Source organism: Lepidochelys kempii, chromosome 12 (assembly GCF_965140285.1).
Source record: "Lepidochelys kempii isolate rLepKem1 chromosome 12, rLepKem1.hap1, whole genome shotgun sequence".
Taxonomy (NCBI): Eukaryota; Metazoa; Chordata; order Testudines; family Cheloniidae; genus Lepidochelys; species Lepidochelys kempii.
In genome coordinates this window covers 14,089,391-14,107,364 of record NC_136391.1, presented here as the reverse complement: position 1 = coordinate 14,107,364, position 17,974 = coordinate 14,089,391, and the positions used below count along the sequence as shown (strand labels likewise).

The 17,974-nt window shown below is 39.9% G+C and overlaps 1 protein-coding gene across 9 annotated transcripts in view; it reads right to left on the bottom strand.

The window, feature by feature from the left end:
• The window catches only part of RPGRIP1L (RPGRIP1 like), a 142,080-nt gene that overhangs the window by 58,884 nt on the left and 65,222 nt on the right, over nucleotides 1-17,974 (bottom strand). For 8 of the 9 annotated variants that reach the window (XM_073307594.2, XM_073307593.2, XM_073307595.2 and 5 more), the window contains 4 exons: nucleotides 15,107-15,258; nucleotides 8,470-8,842; nucleotides 2,054-2,268; nucleotides 1,065-1,148 (listed from right to left, as the gene is read on the bottom strand). In XM_073307594.2, the coding sequence (XP_073163695.1) occupies nucleotides 1,065-1,148; nucleotides 2,054-2,268; nucleotides 8,470-8,842; nucleotides 15,107-15,258 (824 nt within the window). Of the gene's footprint in view, nucleotides 1-1,064; nucleotides 1,149-2,053; nucleotides 2,269-8,469; nucleotides 8,843-14,235; nucleotides 14,258-15,106; nucleotides 15,259-17,974 lie in introns of those variants that run through there. The other variant, XM_073307602.2, reaches the window with a different exon arrangement.

The following is a 17,974-nucleotide window of genomic DNA, read 5'->3' as shown; positions in this document are numbered from 1 at the left end:
ACCTCCTTTAAGCAGCTGCAATTATTTGTATTGTCAAAAAGGTCACATGAATATCTAAGAACCAGAGTGTACCATACCCAGACAAAGTAAATAGACTACTAAGGTTTACGTTTATTTCTAACCCATTTGTGTTTCTGATTCTCTTACACTAATACAGTGCTGCAATGTCTGGGCTATAATCCATACAAAAAGCTGTTTTGATTCTTTTTTTTTTTTTAATTAATGGAAACTTTTACTAATATTACTTTTGCCAGGAATTTAGGTCATTTGCACAGCAAAGCTCGGCTTTTCAAAGAACAGAGTTGAGCACCTAAATCCTACTGAATTTCAATAGGGTTTGGGCACCTAACTCCCTTTGAAAATCCCAACCTTATGCATCAAATTATACCTGCAAATCAGGTAGACAGACTCCAAATAGCAAAAAATGTTTCTTCAAATATTTGTGGAGCAAATTAGGAAGGGGTGGGGGAATGGTCCTTGTGAATAAATCTGGTCCCAAAATATGTTTATATTACTTATATAGAAGTCTAATGTGACTAAAGTTACATTTAAGTGGAAGCCTTACATATTTCATATAAACACTCACACACACTTCCTACTTTCATTTTTCAGATTTAGGCTTTTGAAAAAGTTTGATTCCATCAGTGCTGAATTTGATCTTTTATGGTGAACTTACAATAGATTGACTTAGTTTATACTTATGCTCTTTGGTATTTATTACTGTTCAAAACAAATCTGACTAAAATTTAACTGACAGTAGGAAGAGTTGTAGATCAACACTGATACTATGTTTTTAATGTGATTAATTAAGGTTATCAAATGCATTTATGAACAGAAGAACGTAACTGTATATAGGCCAAATATAATTAATACACCATATTAACAAATAATAAACTACACTTAACACTCATCTCAGGACATTTTACAACTGACGTGAGAGACTCCATTTTAGTTAACTGGCTTCAGCTGATTAAAATAGTAATTATTGGTACAATAATTTGTTTAAATTATTGCATGAGTACATTTTCAACACATAAACTCTTAAGAAAATACTTAAACCTCACTGGAATCGGTAGTATGCTGACATCCATAAAAGACACTTTCTTGTCTGCTAGAGCAGTACGCTGCCTTGGTTTGGGCTTTGGTACCTAGGATAAATCAATATAATTAAAAAAGGTGTTTGTCACAATGTAGTACTGGCCCTTTAAGAACAAAGAGGCCAAAGCACTCATGACTCATAAGCTGCTTCCTAATTAGCACCTGGACCACAGAAATGGGGAAGAAACAGAGAGTGGACGAGTCAGTCAGGAAAAGGGCAGGTGAGAGTTGCTTGGGAGCAAGTGATCTGTAAGTGAGAGCTTCCAGACACCAGGAGACTCCAGCAGGTCCCTGGAGAAAGCTATAGGTGGTTACTAGAGGAAGGCTGAAAGCAGGAGAACAGCAAGAGGGGTTTGCTGACTGACCACTCCAGCCACACAACAAGCGCCAAAAGCCTGGAGAGAGCTGAGAGCCAAAGAGGCAGGCATGCCTGTTCTGCCACAGCCTACCACCTCATAATTCTGCTTCTGAGTGTCTGTTTTTCCTCTTGCGCTCTCCCAATGTCTGTATTTCTCTCAGTTCCTTCTCTGGGAACTTTTAGGTGACAGGTAGAAACAGTGGAAGCTAGCATTGTTTGGAAAATTAATGAACAATACTGAAATATTTCCCTGTAAAATCTGATTGAGGATTTGGAATTTACTTATTTTAAAAACAAAAAGGTAAATAATTTGAAATGTCTAGAAAATGGTTCTATCTAAAAAGGTTAATGTTTGCTTTGTCTCTCCTTTACAATTGTCTATGTGTACAGAAGACTTTTAAAAGCTTCAAAAGTGATAAAATAGAGGCCTTTTCTTCCAGCAGAAATCCAACTGGTGGTTGTATGAAGTATTTCTACTAGTCTCTATTAAATGCACTGTATTGTAGGGATTAATCCTACTTGGCAAGGTTGATAGGATGACCTACTGTAATAGGTCTTTTCTATCTCTAACTTCTTTGAATTTGTTAGATTACTTACTGTCATTGATGAAGTAAAAGAAGGGGTCAGGATTAGAGTCTGCACTTCTTCCTTCATTGGTAATTTAGTTGCTGTTGATTTTTCATTTTGGATGTAACTCACTAGGTCTGCTGCCATTGCTGATCCACTTGGAGGTAGATAGGCGAACCTCCATTTTAGTTCAATGTTGATGGTGCCAGAAGAATGTCTTTCAGAATCTGTTAGTTCAAATGTACCTGAAAGGAGAGTGCAAAACCCATCTAGCTATATAGTTAACATGCAAAGTGAAACAACAGCATGTAATACAAGAATTATAGAGGAATGGCATTCCGTTTCTTGAGCTCCGTGCAGCACCACAACCAAGACAGGCTTTAGAATATTAATTCCAAGCAAAAGGATATGTCCTATAATTTCAAGTCTCACATGGAGAGTATTTTAAAGCAAAAGATTTTGAGGGCAGGCCATAAGTACAATAGGGGAAAAGGTAGTGCAAAACAGTCAAAGCTTAATGTATGTGTCACTCTTTCCTCGGAGGGAGTTACCTTGGAGAACGAAATTTCAGTTCATGACAATGTAAAAGAATGCCTATTGTTGAGGTTCCCTTAGCGAATTTGTTCAAGATTGATTGGTTACATCCATAGCATACGTTAGAATGGGAGCCCAACAAATCAAGCATATCAATGGTGGGATCCAAATGCATACAGGTTGGAGGCCCCTGTCAACAAGGATAGTGAAGTGTTTATGTGCTAAACTCTTTATGTTTATTCCTTCCTTCGGGATCACGACTGGGCTCAGGAATTGGAGACAGAGGTGTGTGCATAATATTGTGCATATGGCCCATAGGTTCACATATTGGGTCTCACTAATGAAGCATTCCTGAGTCAGCATGGATGGAAGGGCAATCTATAGGGAGCAAAGGAACGGATCAAAGAGGGGGAATACTTTGGGACCAGCTGATACCCCTTGTACACTCTTTGGCAACCTGGTAACAGCCACTGGATGTGACTATTTTTCACCTCAGTAAAAATGATTTAGGAATGTGTGAGGAAATCAACTTGATGATCAGAGCTAAATGGGATTTGGCGCAGATTTTTTGGCGCAGAATTTTTTCCTTGGAGTGATGATTATTTGGTCTGAACTGATACAACAGAGCATACCGAAGGAAGCCATCAAGCCTCCATGGGTTGGAAAGGGTAGAGCAGTGGTTCTCAACCTTTCCAGACTACTGTACCCCTTTCAGGAGTCAGTTTGTCTTGCATACCCCCAAGTTTCACCTCACTTAACAATTATTTGCTTACAAAATCAGACATAAAAAATACAAGTGTCATCGCACACTACTGCTGAAAAATTGTTTACTTTCTCATTTTGTCTGTATGTAATTTCAGTTTGTACTGGTTTTGCCAGTGCTTTTTATATAGCCTGTTGTAAAACTAGGCAAATATCTACATGAGTTGATGTACCCCCTGGAAGACCTCTGTGTACCCCGAGGGGTACACATACCCCTGGTTGAGGACCACTGGGCTAGGGAGTACATGAATATGGAAGTGGCTAAATTCATATGTGACCAAGAGGATTGGTAATTACTCATCTAGACTTATCAAACTGGGCACCCGAGTTATTCAGAGAGGATGGGATACACCTAACCAATTGGGCAACAGATATACTTTTGTTTGATATTGAGGAAGAAATCAGCAAATATCTGGGAACCTTGATGTATATGGGTGAGGGGGTGGGGGTGAGGAGAGGAAACAGCCAAGGTCAAGTACTTCTTGTGGAAGGTATCCCAATATATGTACCTAAGGTATCCATAGTGCATGTAAATCCATTCTCCAATCATGATGGAAGAAACATGGGTGGAGATGGATGAGGATAAGGGTAAATATATGGTCGATCGTGCTGAAATTTGGGGATGGGTAAGAAAATAAAAAGTCCATATCTTTTAATGGCACACATTTTTAGCCTGCCTGTTTGCATGAAGGAGGTATTGTAGCTGATGTCTACCATATAGTTTTCGAGCAAGACCTCGCTGACGGGGAGTGCAATTTGGGCCAATGATCATGTCTGCAAGATGTTGATCACTTTGTACTGTGACTGACTTCTTCAAGCAAGATTTGTAGTGAATCCACTACTTTCTTAAAGAGGTCTTGCAACTGCTTGAAGTCGCCTGCTCTAGATGGTGGGAGAGGAACAACAGTTTCATCAGGAAACATGAAGAAATGTTGATCACAGGTGTAGCCTCCTTGTTTAGTCTCTCCTGATGTTCCTCAAAGATCCTCAAGAATTGGTATCTATATGCTGCCCATGGGTCCCAGTATGGCCACTGAGGTGGTGCAAAGTGCCTGGATGGGGGCATCAAGGGTGTTCATACCAAGTGGGTGGGCCTTGTCTACCCTGGTGATAGATTGATCGGTTTCTACATGGCTAGATCAATGATGTTGTCATATAGAGCCTTGCACAGACACAGAGTATAGGTAATACCCATCATCTACCTCGTCGTCGCTTGACGGGGTGTAGCAGTCATGGATGGTGGAGGAGATTGTCTTGGTAGCATATGTAAGTCAGGGGACTGGGACATAATCAGTACTGCAGTCATGTTGATGCCTAGCAAAGGTGATTCAGGCATCTCCGAGACCATCAAGTCTTTAGGGAACCAAAATTCCTTTGGCATTGAAGCAGCTGTTGGCTGAGCAGAGACTGTTGAAGTGGAAAGAGTCAACGGTACTGGAGGTATTTTGTGGACCGACAAATGGCTAGCAGATATTGCCCTAGCCTTTTGTGGAGCTGAAATACTCAGTACCGATTCTCTATAAGACTCCATTGGTTCAACTTTAGAGGAGCTGCATTGTTCTTCGCAGATCCTTTCCCCTCTAGAGTACTGATCTAGCCAAGCCTGCCTCCTTATGATCTTTGGGCTTATTGGTAGTAACGGTACCTGAGGATCATGCAGCCTTGTGGGTACCTAGTCATGGGTCACTCGGTACCAACATAGTCAACCTTGTAGGAGAACTCATTCTCTTGGCTGATTCCCTACTCGGGGGACTAGTGGCCTGCTTTTTTGAGACTTTTTGAGAGGAATCCAAGAATTTCCTCTTTGAAGTCACCAGAGAGTGCTGAGCCAATGATGTTGATGGGATCAGCCTCACCAGGAATTGCCGTATGGGGGGGGAGGAGAGTAATGTCCCAGGTCTGGAGGCTGGTCAGAGTTAGCTTTCCATCATGAGCCATTTTGACTTTAGCTCACATTTTTTTCAAGCTCTCAATTTAAGTTTGAGGCAAAATGTGCACTTCTGAGGCACCTGTTACTCTCTGAGGCAACAAATGCAGTGGGAATGGCCACAGCTGACAGGAATGGCTTCTCAACAGGCAAGGCAACATTTAAACCTGGGGGAGCCAGACCCTTTTTAGGGTTCACGTCCCAAAAGGGAAGAAACCAAGTAAAATTAACTTACACTAGTGTAATAACTAGGGCTCCGTGTCTGTCATGGAGGTCATAGAAATCACACATTCTGTGACTTTCCGCGACCTTTGAGACTTCTGCAACGGCCACTGTGGATGACCCCAAGGCTGCCTAAACAGCTGACCTAGGTGTCAGCTGCTCAGGCAGCCCTGGGTACAGCCACATCAGCTGCTGCTGGAACAACTCCACAGGAAGCCGCTTGGGTGGCCCTGCAGCCAGCCGCACCAGCTGCTATTTCGGCAGCCCCAGGCAGCTGGCCCCAGGGATCGCCCGACCTGGCCCCGGGGACTGCCTGAGCAGCAGTCCTGGGATTGGATGGAGCAGCCGCTGCTCAGCGACCCCTGGCAGCTAGGCCTGCTGGCCCCTGGCAACAGTCCTGCGGGCAGCTGGAGCAGCAGCAGGTGGATGTTCCTGCCAGTGGTCAGAGCAGCCGCTGCTCGGCAGCCCCCAACAGCTGACCCTGGCACCACCCTGTCCCCCTGAGCAGTGACTGGCCCCGCACCCCGCATCCTCCCTGAGCAGTGGTCCCCAAGCTACTATTTATAGTACAAGTCAGGGACAGGTCATGGGTGTGAATTTTTCTTTATTGCCTGTGACCTGTCCATGACTTTTACTAAAAATACCCATGACTAAATTATAGCCTTAGTATAATTATTCCTCAAGCAAAATAAGAATTTTTTTATGTGGGAGGGGGAGAAAAGGAAAAGGGGAAAAGAAAAAGTGGTAACAACACTAACGGAAGCTCTATTACGGTGTCTAATACTGAAGGAAACATAAGAAAATGCTAAGAGAACTCTGCCAATGGGTTCTGCTAAGGCTCCTTCTCAGGCCAAGGGTGGTTGAGAAGAAACTCAGGGTGGTAGCAACAAGGCAGAGTACTAGAAGAGGAGAGCACATGTGCAGGCTGAATGGACACTGCTACCTAAAATCTCTGATCGGGGGTACAGGGATGCAAATACACCTAGAGTGGATCACCCATAGGGATACTACTCGAAGAAGAGCAGCTTCTATTCACCTTTAGTCACAGATTTAACTATTTTATTAGTTACAAGTTGGACAAGAACTTTAAAATAAGATTATGAAGCAGCTCAGAGTCCACTGCCCAGCAAACCTGGGAAATGTTTTCCTATTTTAAATACACATAAGAAACATCTTTCCCTAATTCAAACTACCACATATATTTTCTCTTCAATACATAATAAAATTACATTTTTAGAGTCTCAGCATGGATCTCTGCAAATGATTTCATTAAGTTATTTTCCAGGGGTGCATTAAGGAGCAATAATTATCTACTGTAAATAAATAGGTTTTCTAAGAATATAAGTGATACATATAAACAGGCATCCTAAACTACATAAACTACAGCACCAATTAAGTGCAGCTAAGTATAAGATTAATAACCTATATGCTAAATGTTTTTCTTTGACAGCATTAGTTTAAAAACAAAACAAAAAAGAAAAGTAGAAATACCTTTCACTTAGTTTTCAGTTTACTAGATAATTCAAAACTTCACAGGCAGTGTTTTAATATTTCAACATATTCCCAAATTATTCCCACTATATGCCCCAATCCCGCAATCAGATATATAGGAGAGCAAGTGTTCATCAGTGTGGATCCGACTGCAGGACCATGGGCTCAGCTGACACAGTATTTGGACATATGTCTTAGACGTGACATCTTAATAAATGTGCAAAATATTGCTCTACCTCTCTAAAATGAAGCCTCATTATAAATATCTTAAGACTCCCCCCTCAAAAAAGTTGCATTTATATTCGTTTTAGTCTGTGGACTTTTTTTCACATTTATTATCGGTCTGCTGCATAGCATGGGTTCAAATGACCTCACTGTTTTCTTTGCTCTATGGCTGAAAGATGACAAAGGGTTTCTCACGTGAATGTCCTGGTTGATTTTTAAGTGCACTTCAGTTAAAATGATTAAAGGAAAATCCTGAAAAAATTAAGTCAAAGGATGGAAGGTAACCATGGAGGAAATTAGCATGCTTTTACTAGAAAAAGGAAGAAAGATCACTGGAAAAAGAGAGAGAAAACAACTACAAAATGCTTTCTATTATAAGGTTATTACCTGTCACTAAGCATTTAAAAAGAATGCTATGAAAGTATATCTTCAAGAGATCCAGATAACTTTTTTAATCACACAGATGCATTCAGGAGGATTTCCAAGATTTCTTTTAAGAAAACTCATTTAATCTATATTTGTTTTCTATGTACTTTACAGAGGCCCTGTTACATTTTAATAAAGCAGCAAGGTCAGAAATCTAATGTTTAGTTTAGCACTTTCCAAGTGATATTAACACTAACAATGCTCTATTACCACACTAAATACGAATGCTAATGATGTGGTGTCAGAGAAATACATCACACTGACAAGTCAACCAATCAGGATAGATTTCTGACAGTCAAATCTATGATCAAAAAGTCAAATGCATGGATTTGTAAAAGAATAAAAAAAATATAGATGATGTCTTAGCAATTAACTCAGTCCCTATTAATGAATGATGATTTATATCAGCCAGGCTAAATTATCATATAGTATTCATGCCACAGTTGAAATGCCCATTCGTAGCAGAAGAACACAAGGTCAAAAGGTAAAAAGATGTTACTTGTCATTAGTGTGAGCAGGCTGAATGAGAACTTTGCCACTGAGTTTCTGTTGGTTTTACTTTTTTTTTTTTTTTTTTTTTTAACTCATGGGGAAGTTTTAAAAAAAAATACAATTGCCCCCATCATTCCAAGAAGACTTGTGCAAAAAGCTGGACCTTGCATTCAACCCTACAGATTGCCAGCTTTGAATCATTCTGCTTTTCTGGTGGTAATTAGATGCAAAGCAAAGATCCCCAACATCAGATTTTCAATTTATGTTTATGTAAAACTGAGAAAACACAGTGATGAATTAAACACACAAAATATATCATGAAGCAGTACTGTAAAGTTAGTTAGCTTTGAAAAGGTCAAATTCTTACCTGATATATATCTGTCATGCGCTAAAGAGATAAGAGGAACAATGGCTTTCCCTACATAAACACCTTCTTCTGTTTCACCATCATCAAACACATAAAAAGTCAAGGATTCTGATTTTAAATATTGGTCTAAATCTGCATTCATTGGCACTGGAAAACACATGTGATCGTCAAATTGAGGGCTGTTGCTGCTATGAATGATGGGAGTATCATGGTCTGCAAAATCAAAGATCTTGTAGACAACATAAGGATTTGGCTGAACGTGGTTTTTTCGGGACTGGAGATTGTTACAACATTTTATTGTAATATGAAGCTCATTTAAGTTGCCATCTGCTGAAGCGCTGGCTTGGTCAGTTCTGAGTATCGGTTGCTTTAACTGAAAAAAGCACATGTTAATTAAAACCCATTAGAATTCTGATTCTGGTACAGAAGACCTATATAAAAAGCAAAAACAGCTGCCTGCTTGAATGACAACCAAACTACTATTTAACTAACTTAATCTGTAAAAACTTTACTTGAACAATAAATTTCAGTAACTTTGGTTATAAGCATAGGGGAAGAAGAGATTAATCCTTTCCTATCTACAACTTATTTGTTTTCTTCTTGTAAAACTTTATGAATCATGTGCCAGTAAGAGCTGGGCAAATAGTGGATTCTTCAGTTGGCTGACAATTCCAATAAATTGAAAAAAGTTTCATTTTGAGTTAAACCAAAACAAATTCTTTTGAAATTTTCACTGAATCGAAAAGTCAGAACAAAATTTGAGTGGGGTTGAATGAAATGTTTTGTTCAACCCAACTCAATTTTTTTTTTTTTATGTAGGGCATTTTAAGCAAAAGAAAAAGGGGACTAGATTAACAAGATGACTAGAGGAGAAAGTGGCAACAGCAGTCTTCTTATAACTTTTAACTCACTTATGTTGCGGGAGATATGGATTCAGTTCCCCATCTGCCTGATGTGGAGCAGGGATTTGAACATAGGTCTCCCATAGTGCAGGAGAGTGCCCTATGAATTAGGGAATCAGAGATTCTAGTACGGATACTTCTCAATTTTGCTGTTGAAGCTCTTCCACTTTTTATAAATAATTAATAGTCATTTTAGCAGGGACTCCAATTTAGGTCTCCCACATCCTAGTAGAGTGCCCTAAGTCATTCTCCCTCTCTTTTCTTGGTCCAATGACTATTCATTAATTATTAATAGTGGCAATTCAGTCATCCTACCTAAGTGTCCTAATCACTGGGCCAAAAGTTATAAGGAGGCTGCCTTCTCCTAAAGCTCTTTTGTGACTCCAACCCTGTCATAAATATAAAGGGAAGGGTAAACCCCTTTAAAATCCCTCCTGGCTAGAGGAAAAATCCTCTCACCTGTAAAGGATTAAGAAGCTAAAGGTAACCTCGCTGGCACCTGACCAAAATGACCAATGAGGAGACAAGATACTTTCAAAAGCTGGGAGGAGGGAGAGAAACAAAGGGTCTGTGTCTGTCTATGTGCAAAAAGAAAAGGAGTACTTGTGGCACCTTAGAGACTAACCAATTTATTTGAGCATAAGCTTTCGTGGGCTACAGCCCACTTCATCAGATGCATAGAATGGAACATATATTAAGAAGATATTTATACATAGAGAAAACATGAAAAGGTGGAAGTACCCATACCAACTGTAAGAGGCTAATTAATTAAGAGGAGCTATTATCAGCAGGCGGAAAAAATACTTTTGAAGTGATAATCAAGATGGTCCATTTCGGACAGTTGACACGAAGGTGTGAGGATACTTAACATGGGGAAATAGATTCAATTAGTGTAATGACCGAGCCATTCCCAGTCTCTATTCAAACCCAAATTAATGGTATCTAATTTGCATATTAATTCAAGTTCAGCAGCTTCTCATAGGAATCTGTTTTTGAAGCTTTTCTGTTGCAAAATAAAAGGAGTACTTGTGGCACCTTAGAGACTAACCAATTTATTTGAGCATGAGCTTTCGTGAGCTACAGCTCACTTCATCGGATGCATATCGTGGAAACTGCAGAAGACATTATATACACACAGAGACCATGAAACAATACCTCCTCCCACCCCACTGTCCTGCTGGTAATAGCTTATCTAAAGTGATCATCAAGTTGGGCCATTTCCAGCACAAATCCAGGTTTTCTCACCCTCCACCCGCCCCCCCCCCACACAAACTCACTCTCCTGCTGGTAATAGCCCATCCAAAGTGACCACTCTCTTCACAATGTGTATGATAATCAAGGTGGGCCATTTCCTGCATAAATCCAGGTTCTCTCACTCCCTCACCCCCCTCCAAAAACCACACACACAAACTCACTCTCCTGCTGGTAATAGCTTATCCAAAGTGACCACTCTCCCTACAATGTGCATGATAATCAAGGCGGGCCATTTCCAGCACAAATCCAGGTTTTCTCACAATAAATTGGTTAGTCTCTAAGGTGCCATAAGTACTCCTTTTCTTTTTGTTAGATTATGATTTCTTTAAATGGCTGAGAAAAGAACTGTGCTGAATAGAATGACTATTTCTGTCTGTGTCTCTTTTTTGTAACTTAAGGTTTTGCCTAGAGGGATTCTCTATGTTTTGAATCTAATTACCCTGTAAGGTATCTACCATCCTGATTTTATAGAGGTGATTCCTTTACTTCTATTTCTATTAAAAGTCTTCTTGTAAGAAAACTGAATGTTTTTTCATTGTTCTCAGATCCAGGGGTTTGGGTCTGTGGTCACCTATGCAAATTGGTGAGGATTTTTACCAAACCTTTTCCAGGAAGTGGGGTGCAAGGGTTGGGAGGATTTTGGGGGGAAAGACGTGTCCAAACTACGTTTCCCAGTAAACCCAGTTAGAGTTTGGTGGTGGCAGTGGATATTCCAAGGACAAAGGATAAAATTAATTTGTACCTTGGGGAAGTTTTAACTTAAGCTGGTAAAAGTAAGCTTAGGAGGTTTTCATGCAGGTCCCCACATCTGTACCCTAGAGTTCAGAGTGGGGGAGGAACCTTGACAAACCCAAAAAACATTCAACCAAACAAAAAAACTTAAATTTTGGGGGAAACTATTCTCCAAACTTGACATAAAATTGGGAATACTTTCTGGTTGACCAAAACAGCATTGTTTGGCAAATAAACTATTTGCCCCCCCCCCCCCCCCCAAAAAGGCACCCAGCTCTAACTCAGTCAGTCTAAAAAACTATTATGGTCATTGTTCTATAGGTAATCAAATGAATTATAGTATAAAATTACATTAGTATTTTTAACCCTAGAAGATTTTGAAAAAGTCAAGCATCTCAACCTTGACTTATTCCTATCCCTATTCAATGTCTCAATATAATTTTTATAATTATAACCTCATTTGTACACACTTTTTCAATAATTTAAAATTAATTATCCAAATTAATTCCTATTGTGTCTCTATAGTTATACCAGGGATTTATTTGTCCCAGTTATTTTCCATCCCATGACCCAAAGCCTTTATTTAAAAAAAAAAATCAGCAAATGAAGAGCAATAATAAAATGTTCTGAAGTGTAGCAATACCCTAACAACTGATATCGGTGCAATAGTACTGTAAAGCCAATGAAATTTTCTTAATTTATTACATAAATCATCAACACCTTGCATATTCTGGGGCAAGGTGGACATACATTTTGCACAAGACCTGTATACTCCATGGCACCGTTGTAGACTAAGAATTCCACAGCAGCTTCAATTGTAATTTTAATATTAATGTTTTAAAATTAAATACAAAAATGAGTAATCCAATAGCGCTCAGTATCTCCCCTCTTATTTATTTTGATATTAAATTCATTATTCCATCTCCACATTTTTAGTTTTTGATATGCCAGAGATACTTGTACTGCCAGCGCGTGATTGCATTGCAGAAGTTGTTGGAGGAAGGTGGAACTTTTGGTTCAGGTGTGGCTTTTGATATCTGGACAATTTGATTTTGTGGGATAAATCACATTAACAGAATCATTCTCTAGAACGATCAATTAATGTTGTCACTGAAACCTACAGAACATACAGTTTCAGATTTATCAACTGAGAGAATGGGGCAGTGCACACCTCTCAGAGCTATTGTTTCAGGCTACTAGACTCAGGGAGACAATCTGTTTGTAACAGGTTCTCTTAGGGTCACATTTTCAAGATCACTGTATTTTTGTGACCATAAGGGCTAGGGTTCTTTTGTTATTTTTAAATAAATGAAAGCTTAGATTCTGGAGCACAATACAGCAACTAGTTGTGAAGGTGAGGAACATATTGGGCCCTTCACATGATATTATTATCTGTGTTCAAATTATAACAGGAAATATTTCTGAAAGCAACAGAGATTCAGCCAGGTGTTTGGAAGGTTTCTTTCCACCCTATTTCCCCATAAAATACAGATTTTAATGCTTGTTTTAACAACTGCCAGCAGCCACCAATTAAATGACCACACTGCACCTCAAAGTGTGTGTGGAGGGGATTGTTGTCTGGCTGGCCGAGGGAAAGGGAACAGTGCTTTACAGGTGGGAGGGAGTGGAGAGAGGTCAGAAGCTGCTGCAAAAGGGGGGAATGGGTCAGCGTGGCAACACTGACTCATCCCCTGGGACCGGAAGGGTAGAAAAGAGACAAGCCCATGTGGGATAAGCCCTTTTCCACGGAGCAGGCGAAGCAGCACCCATCCTCACTCCCTTTAGGTGGCAAAAAAACATTTTTGGTCAGGACCTGCTGTGGGCTTTGCACTAGTCGCCCCTTTTTGGGTGGCTAGGAAAGAATTTTTTCCTCACCACCAGCTTGGCCTAGGTGGAGTGGAGGTTTTTTGCCCTCCTCACAGTGTGTTTAGGAAGGGCTTCGTTAATGTGATGCGTGAAGGGAGTTAAATGAGTTGCGACATGTAGTCTAAGTGTGGGGCGGATGTCCAGTGCATGTATTCCATAGGTAGGGCCCTACCAATTTCACGGCTGTGAAAAACATGAAATCTGATCTCCCCCTTGCTGCAAGTGCTGGCCAGGCTGAGGAGGGACAGGACTTGTCCTTCCCCTGTAAGATTGCTTTCAGGGTGGGCGGGGGAAATCAGACCCCCTTCGAGTGCCTCCCCCTTCTGGAGGAAGCTCTGGGGCTGGGCAACAGCCCTTGGGGTTCCTGCAGCTGAAGGAGGTTTGTGGAGATGAGTCCGACCTCTCCCTGCTGCTGGGAGCACCCTAGCCTAGGGTTCCTAGCTGCGAGTCCCCGCTGGGCTGGAGAGGGAATCAGACCCACCTCTGGGTACCTTTTGGGTTGGAACCGCAGAGTTACAACACCATGTAATTTCAGATGTAAACATCTGAAAACATGAAACTGACCAATTTAAAAACCTTCTGGTCATGAAAGTGATCAAAATGGACCGTGTATTTGGTAGGGCCCTATCCATAAGGAAGATATACAGTGACTGGATAAATGGCTTGGTAAAAGGCTTAAAAAGGAGGTATTGGTTAAAGGAATTGAATGGGGTGGATTTGGGGCTCCTATGAATGGTCTGGCAGGAAGCCAACCCCCTTTCTTATAGCCTACCTTAACCCTCCTATGAGAGGGGGGTGAATGGTAAGGTCCATGTAATGGGTTGGCTGGGTGGGACCTGGACAGAAAAAGACAGGGAGCTGGCGGAAGCCCCTTGGGTAGTTACTGAATGAACATGGGATTACCTGCACTGTACACTTTTATCTGCTGGGTACTCCCAGACATCTAATAATAAAGTTGCGGCCTGATTAAAACCATATCAAGTGTCTTCTGTCCTTCTTTTGGTATAGCTGAACAATGAAAAGACTCTTCAATTCTTGTAAACACAAAGCCAGAGTAAGAAATTGCAATACTGTTGGTATTATTAACAGTTACATTATTTTTAACAACTACAAAGTGAAAATGCTTGCATTGATCTAAATATAAGTCACTGCATCAAATTTCTCAGGTTACACAGATGTAAATCTGAAGTAACTCCATTGAAGCCACTCCAGATTTACACTAACAAACTGAAAGCAAAAACTGACTCACTATCCCATTAAAGAAAGTGTTTCATTTTATTTAGCTCAAGTTTTTTTGTTTCCTAAGCCAATGTCAAACACATCTGAACTTCTCCTCTTTTACTCCCTGACTGTTGCTTACTATTGTTATGATGCATAAGTAATAGTCGTATGTTAATAGACTTCATCTGGATGAATTAGACAAAAAGGAAAAAGTTAACAGTTCAGTGTAAAAAATATTAGTTTATTGTAGTATATTTTAAGTAACTTTATTGTAAATTTGTGAAACTATCACAGAAAAGCCATTTGGTAAAATTATTTACTGTACTGTGCTAAACTGTTTTTGCAACATCAGTCTAACTGATATAAGCAAACACGAAATCCTGTATTTCCACTATCGAATTTCAAATTATGCATTAAGCAACAGCTAGTAGTTTTAGTGACAATTAATGACTGATGGTTAAAACCTATTCTCCCTGACACAACCATACACTATATCATACAACTAGTAAAATCAAAAACTTTTCTTGTTCAAGATCCCTTAAAAAATAATGAAAAGAGTTTATATACACAGCAAAAGCTAACAATGGAAGGAAGCTATTAAACGGAAATAAAAAGTTTTGAACAGCTTACTCTATGTGAATACCAAAAATAAATTAGCTTACCTGTGGGGCTTTTTCATGTTCCTTTAAATTGGAAGTTATGTATCCCAGAGCTTTTGATCTCTCTTTGTAGAGTCTGATAGCCTGATCCATAGGAACTCGTAACCTGACCCAGTAATCCACTGTGCCATAGTTTGGGATATGTCCTCCAGTTCCTATAGAATAAATATTTTATTATATATAATATTACATACAAAAAATGTCATTACATAAACATTTCAGTAGCAAAGCAAACACTAAAAAGTTAGGAAGTGCTAGAATTAAGGTTGCCTGTGCAAAATTAATTCTACCCCTCTTGTGAATATGCATATGGTTTGTCAGCACTGCATCAGTAGTCTATGGCAGAACCAGAAACAAAAGCCAGCTCTCTTGCAGCCAACTCCAGTGTCTAAACAAAAGAGAACATACTTTTTCTTCTTGTCCATCCTCTGCACTGAATGAGGCAGAGGTCTTGTAGAAAACAATAGGTGATCATGTGTATATGCATCTAATAGTTTTAGTTATAAGGTGGGTGCACAACTGGTTGACAAACAGTACTCAAAAAGAAGTCGCTATCTTAAAACAAAAAAACTTCAAATCCAGACTCCAGCGAGAAACTGCTGAATTGGAATTCATTTGCAAATTGGATACTATTAATTTAGGCTTAAATAGAGACTGGGAGTGGCTAAGTCATTATGCAAGGTAGCCTATTTCCCCTTGTTTATTCCTACCCCCCCCCCAGATGTTCTGGTTTAACTTGGATTTAAACTTGGAGAGTGGTCAGTTTGGATGAGCTATTACCAGCAGGAGAGTGAGTTTGTGTGTGTACGGGGGTGGAGGGGTGAGAAAACCTGGATTTGTGCTGGAAATGGCCCACCTTGATTATCATGCACATTGTAGGGAGAGTGGTCACTTTGGATGAGCTGTTACCAGCAGGAGAGTGAGTTTGTGTGTGTGGTTTTTGGGAGGGGGTGAGAGAACCTGGATTTGTGCAGGAAATGGCCCACCTTGATTATCATGCACATTGTGTAGAGAGTTGTCACTTTGGATGGGCTATCACCAGCAGGAGAGTGAATTTGTGTGAGGGGTGGAGGGTGAGAAAACCTGGATTTGTGCTGGAAATGGCCCAACTTGATGATCATTTTAGATAAGCTATTACCAGCAGGACAGTGGGGTGGGAGGAGGTATTGTTTCATATTCTCTGTGTGTATATAAAGTCTGCTGCAGTTTCCACGGTATGCATCCGATGAAGTGAGCTGTAGCTCACGAAAGCTCATGCTCAAATAAATTGGTTAGTCTCTAAGGTGCCACAAGTACTCCTTTTCTTTTTGCGAATACAGACTAACACGGCTGTTACTCTGAAACCAAAAAGAAGTTATAAGTGGTTCGCTGTCAAACTGGGAGGATGTATCTAGCAGAGTCATACAAGTGTCTGTCCTGGCTCTGGTACTATTCAATATTTTTATTAATGACATGGACAATGGAACGGAGAGAGTGCTTATAATATTTGCAGATGACACCAAGCTGGGATGGGTTGCAGGCACCTTAGAGGTTAGGATTAGAATTCAAAATGACCTTGACAAATTACAGAATTGGTCTGAAATCAACAAAGTGAAATTCAATAGAGACAAGTACAAAGCTTAGGAAGGAAAAATCAAAGGCACAACTACAAAACGGGGGAATAACTGGCTAGATACTGTAACTGCAGAAAAGGAGCTGAGGGATATAGTGGATCACAAATTGAATATGAGAAAACAGTGTGACGCAGCTGTGAAAACAGATAATATTCTGGGGTGTATTTAAAGGAATGTTGCATCTAAGACACAGAAGGTAATTGTTCTGCTTTACTCAGCACTGATGAGGCTGGCGAATCGTGTCTAGTTTTCAGTGCCACACTTTAAGAAAGATGTGGACAAACTGAAGAGAGCAACAAACTGATAAAATGTTTAGAAAACCTGACCTATCAGAAAAGGTTTGGGCATGTTTAGTCTTGAAAAATGAACACTGAGGAGGGATTTGATAAGAGTCTTCAAAATGTTAAGGATGTTTTAAAGAGAATGGTGATCAATTGTTTTCCACGTCTACCAAAAATTGGACAAATAGTAATTGGCTTAATCTGTAGAAAGGGAAATTTAGGTTAGTTATTAGGAAAGACTTTCTAACTAAAAGAATAGTTTTGTGCTGGAAGAAATTACCAATAGAGATTGTAGAATCCCTGTCATTGAAGTTTTTTTAAGACCGGGTTAGACAAACACCCGTCAGGGATGGTCTAGGTATATTTGGTCCTGCCTCAGTGCAGAGAGATGGATTAGATGACCTCTCAGGGACTCTCCCAGCCCTACATTTCTATGATTTTATATAATTAAAAACTGTATTAAACAACAACAAAAAACCCACACTGCCTGAAGCAGAAAACAAGCATGGAACAGTTAAAGTTTGGCAAAATTATAAGCAACTGAAAACACATAATGGAAAGTTTTCAGTGTTTTTGCAGCCGTGGTTGCCCCAGGATATTTGAGAGACAAGGTGGGTGAGGTAATTTCTTTTATAGGACCAACTTCCGTTGGTGAAAGAGACAAGTCTGAGCTACACAGAACTTGGGAGACCTGAAGAAAAGCTCTGTGTGGCTCAAAACCAAGTCTCTTCCATCAAGAGAAGTTGGTCCAATAAAAGATAATGGAAAATGTTAGGTAAGCTTAACTATAGGTGGAACTATCAGCCAACAGTATCTGGGTAAACCAGATATTTGACACCATGGAAGGTGGGGAAGCAGGACTGAGTGGCATTTTTTTTAAACATAACTCTGATTAAAATGGAAATTGTTAAAATAACTGCATTAAAATGCCATAGTGATGGGAAAATATCCCATTGGGAGCATTTAATGACAAATAA